Source organism: Takifugu flavidus, chromosome 20, assembly GCF_003711565.1.
Source record: "Takifugu flavidus isolate HTHZ2018 chromosome 20, ASM371156v2, whole genome shotgun sequence".
Lineage (NCBI taxonomy): Eukaryota > Metazoa > Chordata > Actinopteri > Tetraodontiformes > Tetraodontidae > Takifugu > Takifugu flavidus.
The window spans coordinates 8,176,504-8,193,510 of record NC_079539.1 but is presented as its reverse complement, the minus strand read 5'-3'; the positions used below and the strand labels follow the sequence as shown (position 1 = coordinate 8,193,510).

Here is a 17,007-nt window from a genome sequence, read left to right as displayed (position 1 = left end):
CTCATATACGTGGAATGGCGGAACGTTTTCCAGTTGGCAGAAAGAAAAGCAGGCATCCAGAAAGTATGCAGAGTATTTAATAAGAAGAGGCAGAGGTTGATTTTAACAGTATGAAAGATCTTATCTTGTATTCATCATTATTCCCTCCAAAACCAATATATCAGCGCAGAAACACTCATCCACTCCACTCTATCGGTTGTGACTGCTTACGTCTCCCTTTTTTAAATTCCATGGGGGCAGCTTGATGTCCCTACTGGATGCTACTGTAAGAATGCAGCTATGGGGGAGGGATGGTGAATCACAGTGGAGCAGACCTGCATATTTACTTTTACCCCTCTCCCCAGCACACGCGCCTCTTGTCCTTTATTTTGGTAGACGTTTGCGTATTAGGGAGTTCTGGATGACTTGCTGTGTATTATTCCACCCCGGGAGCCTTGAAGGTGCAAGGACTGGCTGCACGTAAGGTCACCGCAGGATCTCCCCTTAATAGTTGCAAGCTGTCGGCTGGATTTCGGAGAGGCGGGGGGTTGGGGGGTGGGGGTTGGGAGTGCGGCTCATGGCTTTGGGAGGATCGCCTGCACGGGGCTCTTTTTGTAAATACCCCCCTCCACCCCCAGTTTGGAAGGAATTCTTTTCTTGGATGCGGGAAGCGGTAGAGGGCAACGATTATATAGTTATACGGCCTGGCCTCTGTAAAACAGCTCGCCTGTTGGTTTTTCTGCTCGCGTTAGTGGCGGGGTGGTAAAGAGCTCAAACCCCTTCCAGTCCTCGCAGTCTGGCACAAACACGCTTGATACGTGACCAGCTGCGTGTTGCAAAGCCTGTTTGTATGCAGGCTGGTTATTAGAACGTGTTGGACATTAAGGAGGAATGGGAAGGGGGCGGGGTTACATTCACATTAAAAAATATGACTTTGAAATTGGCTTTGAATCCCGTGAAGTCTGACTTTCGGATCATCACTAGTTACAACACAGTCTAACAGTTGGTACAGTGTGTTTTACATTCAGAGACCCCCCCCCCCCCCCCCTTTCTTCAGACTCGCAACCCCTCTTACGGTTCATGCACAGTCTGACGTGCGCACTCCGAAATGAGAGGACCTCTGTGTTATTTTGACCTGTTCTTGGGATGGAAGGATGGGGCTCCAACAAGGTCTGTGTTTTTCAGAGGGGCTTTCATGTTGGTGTTAGTGGGTGTCCTCCCTCCCCCCTGACCCTCCTCCTGCCCTGGGACATGGGGCGGCATGAGGGCCTCATAGGCCCACAAGACCAGCCAAGTCCCATTTCCAAGCCACCCTGAGAGAACCTCAACTCGGGGCCAGATGTGACAGCTGGGCCAGCCACCCTTGAGGTCAAGGTCAAAGGAAACCATGTCAGATTTGCCACCCACTATCATCTTTCCTGCTAGGCAGATGAACAGAAGTAGCCTTGGAGGGGGAATGAGGTACTGTAAGGGAGCGGGAGTATTCCAGATGAGACTCTGAAGAGATAAGAGAGGGTGACAGCGTAATTAAGCTACAAAGAGTCAAACAGGAGCGAGGAGTTTTCATGCTCTCCAAACACAGAGGAAACAGTGTCCATGCGGCCCACAGCTGTTCCAAAGTGTGTCCGGCCCAGCGCTTGTAAAGTCATTGCATGCAGGCCTCATTTTCTCAAAGGAGTCTGGGCACTACCTGGCCCTCGCCATATTAACACCCCCTGTGCACAAACAGCTCACTTTATACTCCTTTTCAAAGGGGAGTTTGCGTCACTGCTCCTCGGCGACTGCGCTCCCCTGTGTCATTTCAAAGACCCGCTGCCTACAAATGAGCGGCTCTCACACGCTGTTGGCAGCGTTTCCTGTGCTTTGCAAGTCCACCACCTATAACATTTTACGCAGTATCACAAGGGGCTCAAGCCATGAGCTTATTATTGATCTGGTCCATTTGAAATAAACACTTAAAATAAGAGATGCCGTCATGGCGACGGTGTTTTTTGCAGGTCAGATTTCGACTTCAGTTGGGCGGTTTGGTAGAAAACACCTTGTTGTTAATTGAAGTCCTCTTTTCTGCCTCTTTTTCATTTTTTTGCTAATGCATTTACCAACTATATAAAAAAGCACTCGGACAGTGCAGACCTCAGCCAAACAGCTCATTTCCCTGCACATTGTGACTTACATCATCGTATAGTTTATAGCTAGGCGGTAACAATACAAGGTTACATAACATGCTAGGTTGTATTATGATCAATGGACAAACTCCCTCCAGAATCTGGAACATTGCCAAAATCGAATGAGCTCTTCCTTGGTCCATTATCAACATCTACTGAAAATTTCATTAAAATCCATTCATAACTTTTTGAGTTACTTTGCTAACAACAAACAGACAAACAAACAAACATCGGCTGTCACATACCCTCCTTGGCAGAGGTAATTGCCTAGCTAACCCTCCCTTTAAGCACTAGCTAAATTCCCTTTGTTTGATGGCATTTCTCTAATTCAGCTGCAGACACTCCATTTTCAGATAACAGCGCCGCACCTCCCCCTTCCCCTTCCCAGGCTTCCAAACAGCTTTCATTAATAGCACTGAGCTACAAGCTGCTCGGTGACATCTGTATCTGTGGCTTTTGCAGTGGCGCTGTAGTGCAATTTACTGTGTACACACACATCCATTGTTTGGAGGAGGCATCGCCGCTGAACCTTGACAAGGAGAAGTAAAATTACACCCCTCAGATTAATCTGATAAGCTACCAGGACACAGATGCACACAGGCCCCTGGCTCGGACCTCATGTGTTCCTTGTTTGGCCTGGAGAATGGGGACACATCTTTGTGTACCCAGACAGCTGAAGCCGGCCCCTGAGAGGCGAGCAGGCTGGGCCGCGACAGCTGGTGCTGATGACGCAGTGCTAACGTTATTCAGTGGCGTCAAAAGCCAGGGGCAATGACTGCTAATCATCCTGTTCTGCTCGAGCTGCTAATATTTAACATCATACTCTCAGAATAACACTACCATCGATGTCTGCGGTCTCTGGGGGCACTCCATGCCAGATGCACCCGGACTTCTCCTTGGATGACAGGTGTCTTTTATTTATGCTAGCATCTGCACAGACTAAATCAATTTCTTGTATTATTGAGATAGCACCCTGTTGTACCCTTTAAGGTGTTTGTTGCTGAGTCCAGGTACATTTTGTACGCTGGGTTCTTCTACCTCTTACAGGACGGCCTAATGAAAACCAGCCTCCCATATTCACAAATCTGTTTGATATTTGAAAACGTCTGGTGCGTGTAGACCACGAGGAGAGGGAGGCGGGCGAGCGCGCCCGTGCATGTGTGTGTTTTGGGCACATCTGGCAGAGAGGCAGACAGGGAAGGCCAAGTCGTGCACGTGTCCGTTGAATTATCATCATATCAAACACAAACGCAGGAAAAGAGCAACATCAAATGGAACAGAAACGTCTCCTTTCTTGGCCATTCGCTCCCCATCTGCGTGATCTTGAAATATACGTCAACCCATGAGTGTGTTTCCATGCTGACGCTTCTCTTTTCTTCTCTCAGGTGATTCCTTTCCCCATGTCATGTGACATACGCGATGAGTGCTCGTGCCGGGACCCCAACGCGTTCGAGAACAGAAAGGACGACCACGTCCACTCCCTGGGGTGACCAGACAGACCTCTCTCCTCCCTACAGTGTCCCTGGACGCTTCGCTCCTGCATGACACAGCCAGTGTGACAGGAGCGGACTCCTCCCATCCTCCCTCTTGGCCTCCGATTTCCTGCACATGCTGCTTAACAGGCATACCTCTCCATCTGTACCGCGACCCCGACAAGCTGAAAAGCCTGCTCCTCTTCCTCCTCCGCATCACATAAAGATCTAGAGAGGCCGGGACTCATGAGACACCACAGAAACCCTCATTTCTCAGCTACAAGGAAAGTAATCCTGCAATATCGTAAAATATATACGCATAGCAATGGGGAGGGGGCACAAATCAGACTATTTCGAAGGATACATGTAAAAAAAAATCTGAGAAGAAAAAAAACCCAAGCAAAAACCTAACCAAGCTTCGGTAGCATGCCTTTAGTTCGGTTTTGTGACTTCAGTGTCTATTTTAGTGACCTTGCTCTACAATCACATTATTGAACCAAAGGTAAACCAAAAGAGATTGTGTTGACGTGTGCAAATACGAAGGAAAATCAGACAAATGTACAAAAAAAAAAGAAGATTCCTCAGACATTTGGAAGGCATGTTCAACTTTTTTCTTTGCATTTTCTGAAGAGGTTTCCGCTCCGATCATTCTCGGTTTTCCGACCGGTCCGACGTTCCGTGTCTGTCCTTTCCTTTTCAGTAAAGTGTGTTTCTTTATCGGCACATCAGAGGCTGGAGAGGTAATTCTCGGCTGGTAGGGAACGAGACAGCCATATTAGCCAGATTCAGAAAGCCAAAATAGAACGCACAAACACACAAGATAAACGTCAACTAACTGTTGGCCAATTACAGACACAATTTCCTAAGATGATTTTATACTTAGCGCAAAATCCTCACTGCATAATTGAACCATTTTTAGCACGGCTTCTGCTACTGTGTTTGCTGCTATTCACATCACCCTCTCTGCCGGGCCGGGGCAGCTTTGCCTGCCTGGCTGCTTACAGTACCTCTTCACAGCAGCCGTACAGAACATCTCCAGAGAATAACAGGACACAACGTAACCCAGAACCTCGTTCGACGTTCCCGTTCGAACCAGCTGCCCGAGAAAAGTACTCCATTGACCACGACTTAAAGAATGTCAGCGATATCACCTCACTACGGGTTTGGGGAGATGTGGTTTCAGTTTCAGTTTGAACTCGGTCCCTCACGGCGCTGGATTAGAACTCAGCTGATGGCGCTGATTTTGAAAAGGTTTCAACTGGAAGTAAAACAACCCTGGCCCTGTTCAGAATGTAGGCAATGCCCCCCCCCCCCCCCCCCACCTTCTTCTTCATCCTTATTATTATTTGATTGCTCGAGTTCCGTCAAAGCACGCTCACACAAAAGTACAGAAATAAAGGGCTTGGATGTACGTTCGTGAGAACGAGCGTAGGCGCGAGGGGACCACATCTGACACACACGTATGAACAAATGCATCCACTTTACTCTGGGCTGTTAACTCCGCGGGCTACAAGAAAATGACATTTGGATGTATACGCCGGCGCATTTGCAGTCGATCTTAACAAAAACGGTCCCCGAGACTCTCAGCCAGCTCCAGTGTTGAAGGAATGAGTTCAAATGTTTGTGTCTGCAGTAAAAATCGAAAAAGAAAAAAAAAAGTGCACTTGGTCGTTGTAATCCGCACTTTTCAGTATCGTCAGTATTGGGAGTCTGTCTGTGCGTACGAACTTTACCCATTCGTACGGCTGCTACAGTAGTTTTGTCTTGTGTTAGTCGTCATTCCGGACACTCAGATTGTCCTTTGGCTTCTTTTCGGACTGCAACCATACAGCGCTCATGATTATGCCTTTAGATTTCATTGGAGCGGATGGCGCAGTCCCTCTGGCTCGGTCTCAGCTGCTATAGCATCCTACATCCTCTCACCACAGTTTTAGTAGTCGTTTCACCAGTTTCACGTCTTAAAAACACAGCATAAAGGTATTATTTTCCACCAAATACAACAGAAGTAAAATGTAAATATTGCTTGATGTCCCCGATGGTTTTGGAAATGTTTTGTTCTTTGTGTTTATCTTTTTTTTTAACCAGACGTCATATTTAATCAGTGTTTGTAATATTGACCTCAGTTACTGCACTTTTGACTTTCTGTGTAAGAAGGAGGATCTTTCAAAGATGTGTAGAAGCTGCTATTATCACAAGCAAAATTTGATGCTCAGTCGATACCCTGTGTTGCCGTCAGCTTTTCCTCTAGATCTAAGGAATATATCTCCACACATATTTAATTATTCATCAGCCTACATACATCACCGGTGAAAGCTGTAAGTTATGGCAGATAAACCCAGGAAGAAAGGTATTGATTCTGTCTTTTTTTTTTATCCTGGACCCTATATTCTAATGGAAATGACACATTAGCATCCGAATTATTGACAAAATGTAACTGCAATTAAACATTTCATTCTAATTTTCCTTAATTTGAATGTTTTGCTCACGGGTGGGGGGAGGGGTCATTCTCACGAGAAAGGGTCAAAACTGTTTTCATTTGCAAAAGCTTCAGCCAAGTAGTAGTTTTAAGGGTTCAACCTTTGACCTTTCCCAGCCTGGAAAAAAGGGGCCTGGAATCTGTCAGCGTGCAGGACGTGTCCGTAGCGCATGTGTAACACATGCACACTACTAAAATGCTAGCACATGTACACGTGTAAATATACTGACTAGCTATCAGTTGGGCTTCCTGTTACCTCTGTAGGGTTAAGTTGTATCTGCAGCAGCAACAACAAACACAAGCTACTCTTCTTCCGTACTTAAAATCAAAACTGATTGGGGCTCCAACAACAAACACTGACAAAAACATTAGAAAATAATGTCCAGGTATAAAAAAAAAAGGTTCAAAATGTTAATCAAAATGATTCCATTCGACACATTATATCTATAAAATGTCACAACCTCAAAAAAATGCTTTATATTTGCTCCCCGTGGAAAAACCCGAGCCGTTGAGACCATTTCAGCCGCAGATCACGCTGCGGTTCGCTCATCTGCCACTTTCACTTGAAATCCCTTTTTCCTCCCCATCTTTCCTCTGCAAACTCCACCTGCTGTTGCTTCCTCGACATTTAGCCACAACAGAAATCTTCCGCACGCGTGCTATCAGCCAACGTCTGGACGCTAGAAGACTCTCAGAAAGGCTGCAGAATCGCGTTAGATGATGTGACATAGCAGATGGTACCTACATGCTATAGCGAGCATATATATTCACAGACAGAAGTATGGAATTATGCATTAGATGACGACACCGTTCTACTGTAGTCATCACAGGATCCCTCGCTGTACCTCATGCCTGTAATGTTTGCTGCTTCTATATTTTTGGTATTTTAGTGAAATTTCTGCGTCTCATAACAATGGTGTAAATAGTAGAACTATTTATTGAGAGTGTTATACTTTTTTAAGTTATATTTAATGTCCATGTAAGTTATTTTTTACATTGTTCTTATATATATATATATACATATATATATGTGTGTGTGTGTGTGTGTGTGTGTCAGTTGTGAGGAGAAGCTGGCGTTTTGTTGTCATCACCTTCTGCTCTGGTCTGTGGCGGCGAGCAGAAGTACAGTAACACACGCTGATGGGTGCGGGGGTGGGGGGGGGGGGGGTGGATCTGGGTTAGCGTTGATGGACCCTGCTCGCATCCAAAGAGAGTATCTTCTCTTTTCCGTACCAGAATGTAAACTCCTTTCTTCTTCTTCCTTTTTTATTCCATTTATAATGCACACTTTTAAAGAGTTGTGAAGATCGAACCGAGCGCACGAAGGCGTCCGTGCGTGGCAGAGAGCAGCGCGAGGCTCTCGGAGGGCTGAGCGGAAAAGGTCAGGAGGCAGCCGATGGCGCCCCAGATAGCGTGTTTTTTTGGACTGGGGGAGGAGGAGGGGTGAAGAAGGTGGGTAGAGATGGGTGGGCTGCTTTCCCTGGCGTGTCTCGCTATTTGTCCAGGTGTGAAAGTGTGTACTCACAGAGGCCCCCCCTCCTTGTGCCCTGGCCAGGGGGTGCCTCCCCCTGACTGGCAGAGAGCCGAGTCCCCAGTGAGTCAGAGTTTCTCTTTGGGTTGATGGCCACCCCTCGCTCAGGACTCCCCTCCCTCCCCCCGGCCTCCCCACTCCTCGACACACTGCCTCATCTGTCACTGTCAGGTACGCCTGTGCGGGGGCTGCCAGGGTCATGTTGGTTTGGTGCAAATGAGCGGCGGTTTGCCCAGCCTTGAGAGTCAGGCTGAGGGAACAGAGTTCACCGGGAGCCCACGCTCATCACGTCCCATCATTTCTGCAGCTTCTGAGGAGCCTCCCTCGGTTGCTCGGGAGACTTTGTAGCGTCCAGCTCATTGTGCAGCGACGAGGTGTGTCAGGAAAGAGTCTGAGGCCCTGATATCTTCTGCTCAGATGTTTGTGGAGGAAAAAAAAAACAAACCAACTGATGTGCCATCTTATTGTAAACCTTTTCTTTGTGTATTGTAACACATGAAGTACTTCTCACAGACCTCCTGGATATAGAACGGTCCACCTCTGTCTCAGTCCCTCAAAAAATTATAAAAAAAAAACAATAAAAAAAAGATGTGTCGTCCTTTTTCTTTTTTTTCCAAGTGGGAAGTACATTAAAAAGTGTATTTACATATTACATGGATATCTAGTGGTATTACTGCGATGTTTCGTACCCAACTGCTCAACAAATATATTTTAAGATGTAAATAATATATGATGATTGTATTTGCAAAACCATGTACTAACTGTTTGAGAGTAGCTCTTGGATTGATTTTTCTCATAACTATTATACAAAGATGAACCGTGAAAAATGTTGTGCATTGTGTCAAAGTATCACCTGCAAGGCATAAAAAAACAAAAAAAAAAGAACAAAAACATCCCTGCGACGCTTCACCACGCCACTTTGCCGACGGCGTTTCACGTGTCCGTCACGGCTCGGTCCAGGCGCTGTCTTCAGAAGTCTCGGACCGCCCCGCGATGAGTTCTTTAGTGGTCATCAAAGGCGAAATGAGGTCGTGACCTCCGGGTCCAGAAGTTCAGACTTGAGTGGCACCACAACTGCTTTCCCTCCATACCGTTCAATGTTGACACGATCCCGATGCCTTTGTTTTTGGTTTTGGTTCTTTTTGTTTTGCTGGAATCTTCACCGACACTGTAAAGGTCGCCATTGGACCCCCTCTCTCCCTCCGGTGGCCGCCTCTCTTTTTGGTTTTTTACACAGTACGCACTTTTTCAGGCACATATACAACTTCTGTTACAGTTGATGTCTCTCTGTTCTTCACAGTTGCAATTATATATATTTTTGGTGCTCTAGTACATGGCAAACATGTCTGATGTGTACTATATTTTCATAAGGAAGAATCATAAATATGAGTATCATGTTCATTTTGCTGTCATTTATTGTGTAGAAATAAAACACTGGTTAAAGTGAACAGAAGCCTGGGACGTGTGGTCAGTTCTTTGCGCTCCAAAAACCGTCCCTGGAAGTGGCCGAGGCTCAGACACTCCATGGTGATCCTCCTGCAAACAAAGAACAAGAGTGGTTTCAGGAGAGGAACTCATTCCTTATGCCCTCATTGATACATTGGCATCAAAATGCAAGGGCTGTTCCTGGCACAGCGGCGACACTAATGGCCTAATTTGTGAGAATAAGCATCAAACTACTGATTTTTAAAGTACAGTTAATGTTGCATGACTGGAAAGAAACTGGATCTGAGCTTAAAGGAATAGTTTGTTGAGGGAGATGGAAAAAGAAAATGCTTCCCAGCCGCTCACATGCAGAGAGGCATAGCCACCTTCAGCTAATGATATAAATTAGAGTAATTCATAGGGAATAGATCTGTTATTTTGGTATTACTGAATTTCCCCACATTCGTGCTCGGTGTTTTCAGCTGAGTCATGTGGTTAATTGGGCAAAAAAAATATTGCCAATCTGAGGATTGCCCTTACCTTACGCTTTAGGCATTGCGTTAGCGCTATAATATTTTGTCATATTCTAGTATTTTACAAAATATATACTAGCTTTCGTTCATACTGCATCATGAGTTTTACCTGTGATGACCCGAGCAGCGTTTAGATGAAGTACTGTCCTTAAAAACCACCAATAAGCTAGGAAAAAATGGGATAGCAAGCTAGCACATTGGTGCTTTGAGCTGTTTCTGTTGGGAAGGACGGCACATCTCCGGCTCCCCCTGTTGGCTGACTTCGGCAGGAAAACAAGCTCCGCCCCCAGCATTATTTTAGCTGACGCTAGAAGTAATGTTTTTTTGACTTATGAAACCTGACCTGAAATTTCACAACTAAAATATTTTACAAGCAACATTGATGTAATGTATAAAACTGTTGTCAGACTTCATGGAAATGTGTTTTTGTGAGGTGTTTTATTGTTTAGAAAACTCTGAAGTAAAGTTGTTTGACTTTCAAGCACTTAACTAGAACCTTTCATCTAAAACAGTTGCTATTACGATGTTCTTTATGGTCAATTTACTATTTTTTTTTTATATATTTAAAAAAATATATTGGTATCAAAAAATGTTTTCAGCTTTACCACAGTGGTTGTGGAAATTATCATTAATAAAAGGTAATTCAATGTTTATGAAATAAAATATATGCAAAAAATAGAGAAAACAAACTTGTAGTTATGAATGTCTGACTTCTGACGGTTAGGAACATATTTAATTTTGACGTTCTTCAGGAAAAGAAAATCAGTGCTACATCAAAGTACATCTCTTTTTACAGTTCAATATTTACAGTACAATTTACAACTACAATACCTGTATACTAGGATTAAAAACATCCTTAAATCCATGATTTAATGACACATAAAGGGTTTACAATGTGAAATAAAATCATAAATTCTTTATAATGTAGTAAGGTTTCCTCAGGTTTACAGCTGACTGAGTGGATGAAACGATCATTCATATGATAGTTAGATGTGCATTAATAGACTGTACGTAGATTATGTTTGTCCAAACAGCTTCTCCCTACCCAAAGCTGGCTAAGGTTCATACATGAACATAAACAAACATTTGTTTTTCTAGCTTTGGGAGGACTTTCCTAGCCCTAACCCAACCCCAAACCTAACTAACTACAAAGCTCAACCCTAACAGATAAGCACAGGACAAGCCTCGCCTTGCCCTAACCCCAACAGCTATAACCCTAAACCCTGACATAAACCCTAGCCTATTAACCATAAACTGAAACCCCAGTCATAACCCTTCAATAAGCCTACCGCTGTGCACTTTAAACGTTGGCCCAACCCTAGCTGTAAGCCTAAAAATGATTTGGTTGAACCCCTAACCCTAACTAACCCTAATATTCACTAAAAATGTCCAACCCTAGACAGAACCCTAACCCCAAGCCCAGCCCTAACTCAACCCTTCCTAGGCTAACCCTAGCCTACCCCTAACCCTGGCCACTCAATAGCTAACCCTACTGTTAAGGGACAGCCAAAATATCCTCACTTTGCAACTAACATCCTGATTATGAGCTATGTATGCACACACACTTTTAAATAGTCAAGGTAATTCTTAAAACAATGGAGCCCAATAATATCAAAAACAGTTGCCTTTCCTCCATATTCTTCTTGGTCCTTCTGTTCTCCTGCTCTAGTTCTCTTCCAATTTTTTATCAAGTATGCATCAAATGTGACTTGTGTGGACTTGGGAGAGCTAGGTATCCCACAATGCATTTCACAATGCACAAAAATTCAAGATTCTGGATCAAATCGCTAAGGTGTGGTGTGTGAACGTTAGCTTTTATTTTCCTGTAACTTTAAAAAAGAAATAAGACAAAATGACTGCACCTCCAGTAATAAGCACTGTTTGCATAAGGGCGTCGCATTTGTCGTTTCTCTTCCCCATAAAGCTCCACGGCGCCCAGCTGGTTCGGCTTCAGGGAGGGCAGTCGGTCCGGCCAGGAGGCAGAGGTGATCGGGAACCGACGTCACCAAATCCAAGTGCAACAGGGAGGCAAAAAGTTGACGCTTCCACCAAAACAGGCACACGAAGTCAGGGTTCATTTCAGCGGAGCCAAATGGAAATAAAGAATGTTTACTGAGATTACATTGTCACTTTAATGGTATTTAGAGAGCAAACATGATTTTCAAATGGCTTGAACACATTTCAAAATGTCCTTAAACAACGGTAGTAAAGGCAAATGATTGATACTGTTTTTATTCTTTTAGTTAAGCACCAAAGCACCAAAAAGGAACTAAAATATTACATTCAAAAGTACTTAAGCCAACCGTTTCTCCTCTCGTGGCAGAATAATATCTTACATATGTTTACTGTTGATATGTGCAGTCACTGGTATGTTGCATTTGGGAAACAACTTCCATTTGTTCCCATCTTTTGTGTTCTAATAAAAGTCAGTCGCACAAAAATACGCTTTCTCGACGTCCAGCAAGTTCTGAGGTCCACAGGCTCTCTGGTGCGGTACATCAATCACCGGCGCCAGGGGAAATAAGAGAGCATCGCCAGTCTCCGAACTCCTGTCTCACCGGAGTTTGGTGTTGCTGTACGTGTTGCGCTGGACGGAAATGAGCTTTTCCATGCAGGTGGTGCGACTCTGGTGTAGCGAGCCCTGCCTGTTGCTAGGGGGCCGGCCCTCGTCGCTGCGGCAGTAGACGTAGGCCATGGTGTCGGTGCGGCTCTGGATGTGGGTGCTGTGCAGGAGGGACCGGCAGTAGTGGCTGATCTTCTCCGCTCTGTGCAGTATCAGGTTGGCTTTTCTACAGTGGGACAAGAAGAGAGAGGGAAGAAAAAAAAAATCCTCAACGCCAACCTCACATTTACACAACGCTGCAAACCACATCATTTCCGGGCCGCATGGCCTGTACTGCTGTAGCGGTGCCCCACTTTTCTGTTTCCACACGCTGCATTTCTAACTGCAAGTGCAGGTGTGTCGCTAATGGCTTTTTCCGCCATGCTTGTGCCAGGTTGCTACTGGCAACCGTGGCACAACAAACTGCGCACTGGCAAAGATTTGCTGATGCGGGGCAATTTTGGCCACATTCTTCCACCTCCATCAAGACAAATATACCCTAAGCCCAGCGCGCCGTTTCGGGTATGACCACAAAAAGTCCAAATTAATCCATCTGTTTGATGAAAGATGAAACATTTATGCCATTCCAGAAGGTACTTAGATCTATTTGATTGACACTTATTGGGATACGCCTTCTTATTTGCTGCCACACTTACTTCCACTAGGGGAAAGAATCAACAGCCAAAACAGTTTAGCAATGTGTTAGAGGCAAAATAAGTGCAATGTTTAGTCATTACTTTGCACGATTGATGGCGTAAATTAGCCAAGAGGATAAAGCACGCAACGATAGGAGTCCAAAGAGGAGACCGCTCAGCTTCCCCAAACAGCAACAACTTTATTTTCTCCTCATGAGCGGATTCTTTTTTTTTTTTAAGCAGAATTTGGATTAAAGATAATAACACGCTGGGCATAAACAGGGGCAGGGGGGTTTATTTGGCCCAAAAAACCACCAGAAAACTGCGGTTTCTCTTTTGTTCATCCCTAAATCAACAGAAACGTGAGCAGAATCAAAAGAAGCCTAATTGCGTCCCCCCCCCCAGTCACTCTGACGGGAATGTCGGGCCCGGGTGAAAAACCTCAACACAGGACTAAAGGGCAGCTGTCTGGGGCAGGAGTTTGGTTCCCAGGTCTGCCGTCGGCGCTGCCGTCCCTGACAAAAGGACGCCTGGCGAAAAACGCGTGTAAAGCGGCGTGTTCTGGAATCACACCAGCAGAAACGCTCCCGAGGTACGAGCGCTAAAGGTCGATAAGGTCATACGGATACTAAAATGAGGAAAACACACACGGAGAAGGGCAAAATTCCATTTGTTTTGAGAAGCAGTGTCTGCAGAGCATCAACATCTGTCTTTAGTTAAGCGCGGAGTACAGACATCCTTTTCACTTATTTGCCGAAAAAAAAAAAAAAGACTGTGTGAGACAGTGTGTGTGGTGGTGGTGGGGGGGGGGGGGTTGCATTTTCTCATTTCCCTTAAATTCTTACATCTGAAACAACAGAACACCAAACACGGTCAGGGAGGCCAGTTAGATGGGGCAAATGAAATGTGCTAAATATCACCGAGGATGACAAAGGCAGAAACACCTTCCAGCCCTTTAAAGTCGAAAAACAGCCACATTTCTGCCCCTAATGTGATTTAATGACGCAGATTCTTGAACAGAAAAGCAGCCCTGAATTAAAAACAACATCGGCGAAATAGAATTAGGATCATTTATCAGAACCTGTCCAAGATATCAATAAGAAATGGGAGCGTTTGCAGTCGCGATGCCAAAGGATATTTGGGGGCTCCTGGGATCCTCGGCTCTTGGGAGAGTGCTGATTGTGCTTACGTTTAACTTGGCCATTCTGCTACCTTTTAAAAAGGCAACACCAATAGAGCCTGCTTGTAAATTACCCCAAAGACGCTGGACCCTGCCAACTTTAGGCAGTAAATAATCAGCGCTCAGCCCTCCCACAGTACACACACACGCACACACACAGCTGCCCACACACAATGGCCAACCCATGTCTCCCACACCCGCTCGCCAATCAGAAACAGGCACAATCATCCTACAAACCAAAGTTATTCCGCAGTTATTACGTTATTAATGGCTCGAAAGCGCTGCTTCCAGACAAACCAAAACATGTTGGCGGTAACAGCGGGACGCGTGTTGCTCTCCTCGCCGCTACTGCCTTGTCACAATTTACGCTTCTGTCTGCGCCGCGCTTCCTGTCACAAGTGACCTGCTCGCTCAGGTCGCCCGTCCGCGCTGGGCCGTCGCAGGTGAGGGGACGCAGGGGCGGCGGACTGCGGACGCAGCACAAACTTATTTTACGACGGAGAAAAAGGAAGCGGAGCTGAAAGTCGAGCTAGTGTTAGCATACAATTAAAACTAGTGTTTGGCTTGGCTCGCCATCGCCATGGTTATGTGAGGAGCAGCTTTAACCCCGCAGGGTTCACAGCGACGTTGCACACTTGGTCGCTAGCAGAAGCAGTTTTGGGGGGGGGAATTGCGCAACGGAGGTCTTTCTTAGAGGGGGTGCAGACAACATTAGAGCTGGCTTAACAGTCTGAATCTGGCAGCTGCAGCTCAGACTTTGGTTATGTAAGAAACCTCAGGAAGACCCTAATTGATCCTAAACAAGACAACAACGTCATCAAACAGCATGACACGCATACTTGAATAAATCGTGGCCGGCCGGGGAAAGAAAAGACTCCTTTTCCTCCAAATTTATAACATTAGTTATGTAAAATCTGGAAATATTTCAAAGCTGAAAAGCTGCGTTACGGGTCTCACCTCGGGCCCAGCTCGTCCTCGCTGCGCCAGACAAAGTCTCCAAACTTGTCGTAGAGGGAATTGTAGTGGTGCTGGACTCTGTATAGCAGCGGAGGAGGTATTTCCATCAGGATGTTGTAGGCCATCTGCTGCTCCTTGCCACTGGTATAACCATTGTACAGGCTGTAGAGTTTGTCTGCTATTTCTGTGAGGTGGGGAGAGATGGAGATGAGACAGAAACCTCGCAGCTCCTTTGGTAGAAAGACCCCCCGAACATGAGCATGACGGGGGCACAACCGCACCCGCTTTTCATTCATTTCTGAATTAATATATCCTGTTTTGCCTTCACGATCCATGTTTTTGGGACTTTTGCACACTAAAAAAAATGGTTTTGGTTTGAGGCCAAATGACAGTAGCTCGATGATCCCAGATGAAGCACAGATGAGACGCTTTTGTGTTCATATTTACAGTAAAACCCGAGAAAGTACCTTCGGCTCGGCTGTCATCCACCATCGGACAGGACGTCCGCACGGAGACCTGGCTGGACTCAGAGTGGCTGCCTCGGCTGTCCACTGCATGCAGAGTAAACCTGAATGCGAACAAAGAAAAACAACGGAGGCATTTCATTAATTTACTGCCATCCCATCACCAAGTAAGAGTCGCAGCATTTATTAATAAATATGCTGACGCGGCTTTTCAAAAGGTCGTAATTTAATAGCACCTCTTTCAGCTACGGTATATATTTTATTTGGCTGCGAATACATGAAATATTGTAAATGTCGTAAGTTTATAGAGCAGCGCGCTTGATGGGCCGGTGGTCTTTCTTAGGGAGATTATGTTTCATAATATATAACCACATGCTGACATCACTGTTTCAGGAAATGTGAGCAAGGAGCCAAGGTTTGTGGTTTTTAATTATATCTGAAAATAATTTGCCAGGACCACAACAGCAGAGAAGCAAGGGCCCATTTGACCTGACTCCAAGGACAAACATTCCTCTCTCAGAAAATGTCAAACATCTTTTCTCCCCCCTTTAACTTTCCACAACAGGGTGTGTGATACTATGGCCAAGAGCAGACGCTGCGGTGGACGAGACCCTCTCTGGAAACGGAACGCACGGCGGCTAGCGGAGGGCCGCGCGGCGTTGACAAGACGACAAACGCCCTTTGCGTGTCCTTTTCAAATGCCACTCTGCGTAGCGTTGAGGACGAAGGCGAAACGGTCAATCTGAAAGAGGATCAAGGGCAGCGCAGATGAGGGCACCGGTGTCCTCGCCGAGGAAGTCGGGGGAAGGGCAGCGATAGCTCCCGTGAACGTGCACCTCTGTCATCTCCGTGATGGCTGAACTTTTAACTGGGGGCTGCGGCTCTCGCGTGACCATGGCAACCGCCAAATCCTCACCGTGTGGCACATATGCGCAACTTTGGCTGGCGCCTGAATGGCAGAGATCATTCCCAAGCGGTTAGGCTGGATAAAAACGGGAAAGCTGAATTAGGGCCAAAAAAAATGTAGCATTTTATCGAAAGTGAAATCAGAATATCTGCAATTTCATTCATGTAAAACGGTGCCGCTGTTGGTGTCACCTAATATTCCAAACGTCAATATTAGTCCTGGTCCGCCGTTGTTTTTAAAATACGTCCGATAAACGAAGAATGCTAAGAAAAATGCACACGTCTCCCTCCCTGGCCCGCATGCACTGTTTTCTCTTCCTGCGGGGAAAGTTTTGAAGACAGCAAATTTAGTATTGAGAAATGTTTGCAGCGAGTTATGAATAGCTGCGCGCTTGTATTTCGACAGCATCACCACTGTAAAAACAACAGACTGACAACAGGGAGACCACAAGACACAGCGAGACGAAAGCATCGGCCGCTATGGCATTCCAGCGCTAAGCACGTTAAGGGATACGGCAAAATAAAGAAATTAGGATGTTATTGTTTTTGCAAAAATTGGTTTAGACCCATTTGCCCTTTTCATAGATTGCCCCCTGGGAGGTGTCCCGATGTTGTCGAGTGATTCTTTTGTTTGTAACGTGACCTGTTTGAACATTGCTCGCATACTTTGTCTGGTCTTGTT

General features: G+C 45.6%; 2 protein-coding genes across 3 annotated transcripts in view; one reads left to right on the top strand and one right to left on the bottom strand.

Annotated features, from left to right (window-relative positions):
- Positions 1-9,076, top strand: part of pappaa (pregnancy-associated plasma protein A, pappalysin 1a) — a 60,404-nt gene extending 51,328 nt beyond the window's left edge. For both annotated transcript variants that reach the window (XM_057019843.1, XM_057019842.1), the window contains exon 22: positions 3,530-9,076. In XM_057019843.1, the coding sequence (XP_056875823.1) occupies positions 3,530-3,634 (105 nt within the window). In that variant the 3' untranslated portion in view covers positions 3,635-9,076. The remainder of the gene's footprint in view (positions 1-3,529) is intronic.
- Positions 9,077-10,292: 1,216 nt separating this feature from the next.
- Positions 10,293-17,007, bottom strand: part of LOC130517755 (astrotactin-2-like) — a 145,873-nt gene continuing 139,158 nt past the window's right edge. Inside the window, exons 21-23 of the mRNA XM_057019844.1 lie at positions 15,423-15,523; positions 14,956-15,139; positions 10,293-12,370 (exon numbers count right to left, since the gene is read on the bottom strand). Of these exons, the coding sequence (XP_056875824.1) occupies positions 12,136-12,370; positions 14,956-15,139; positions 15,423-15,523 (520 nt within the window). The 3' untranslated portion in view covers positions 10,293-12,135. The remainder of the gene's footprint in view (positions 12,371-14,955; positions 15,140-15,422; positions 15,524-17,007) is intronic.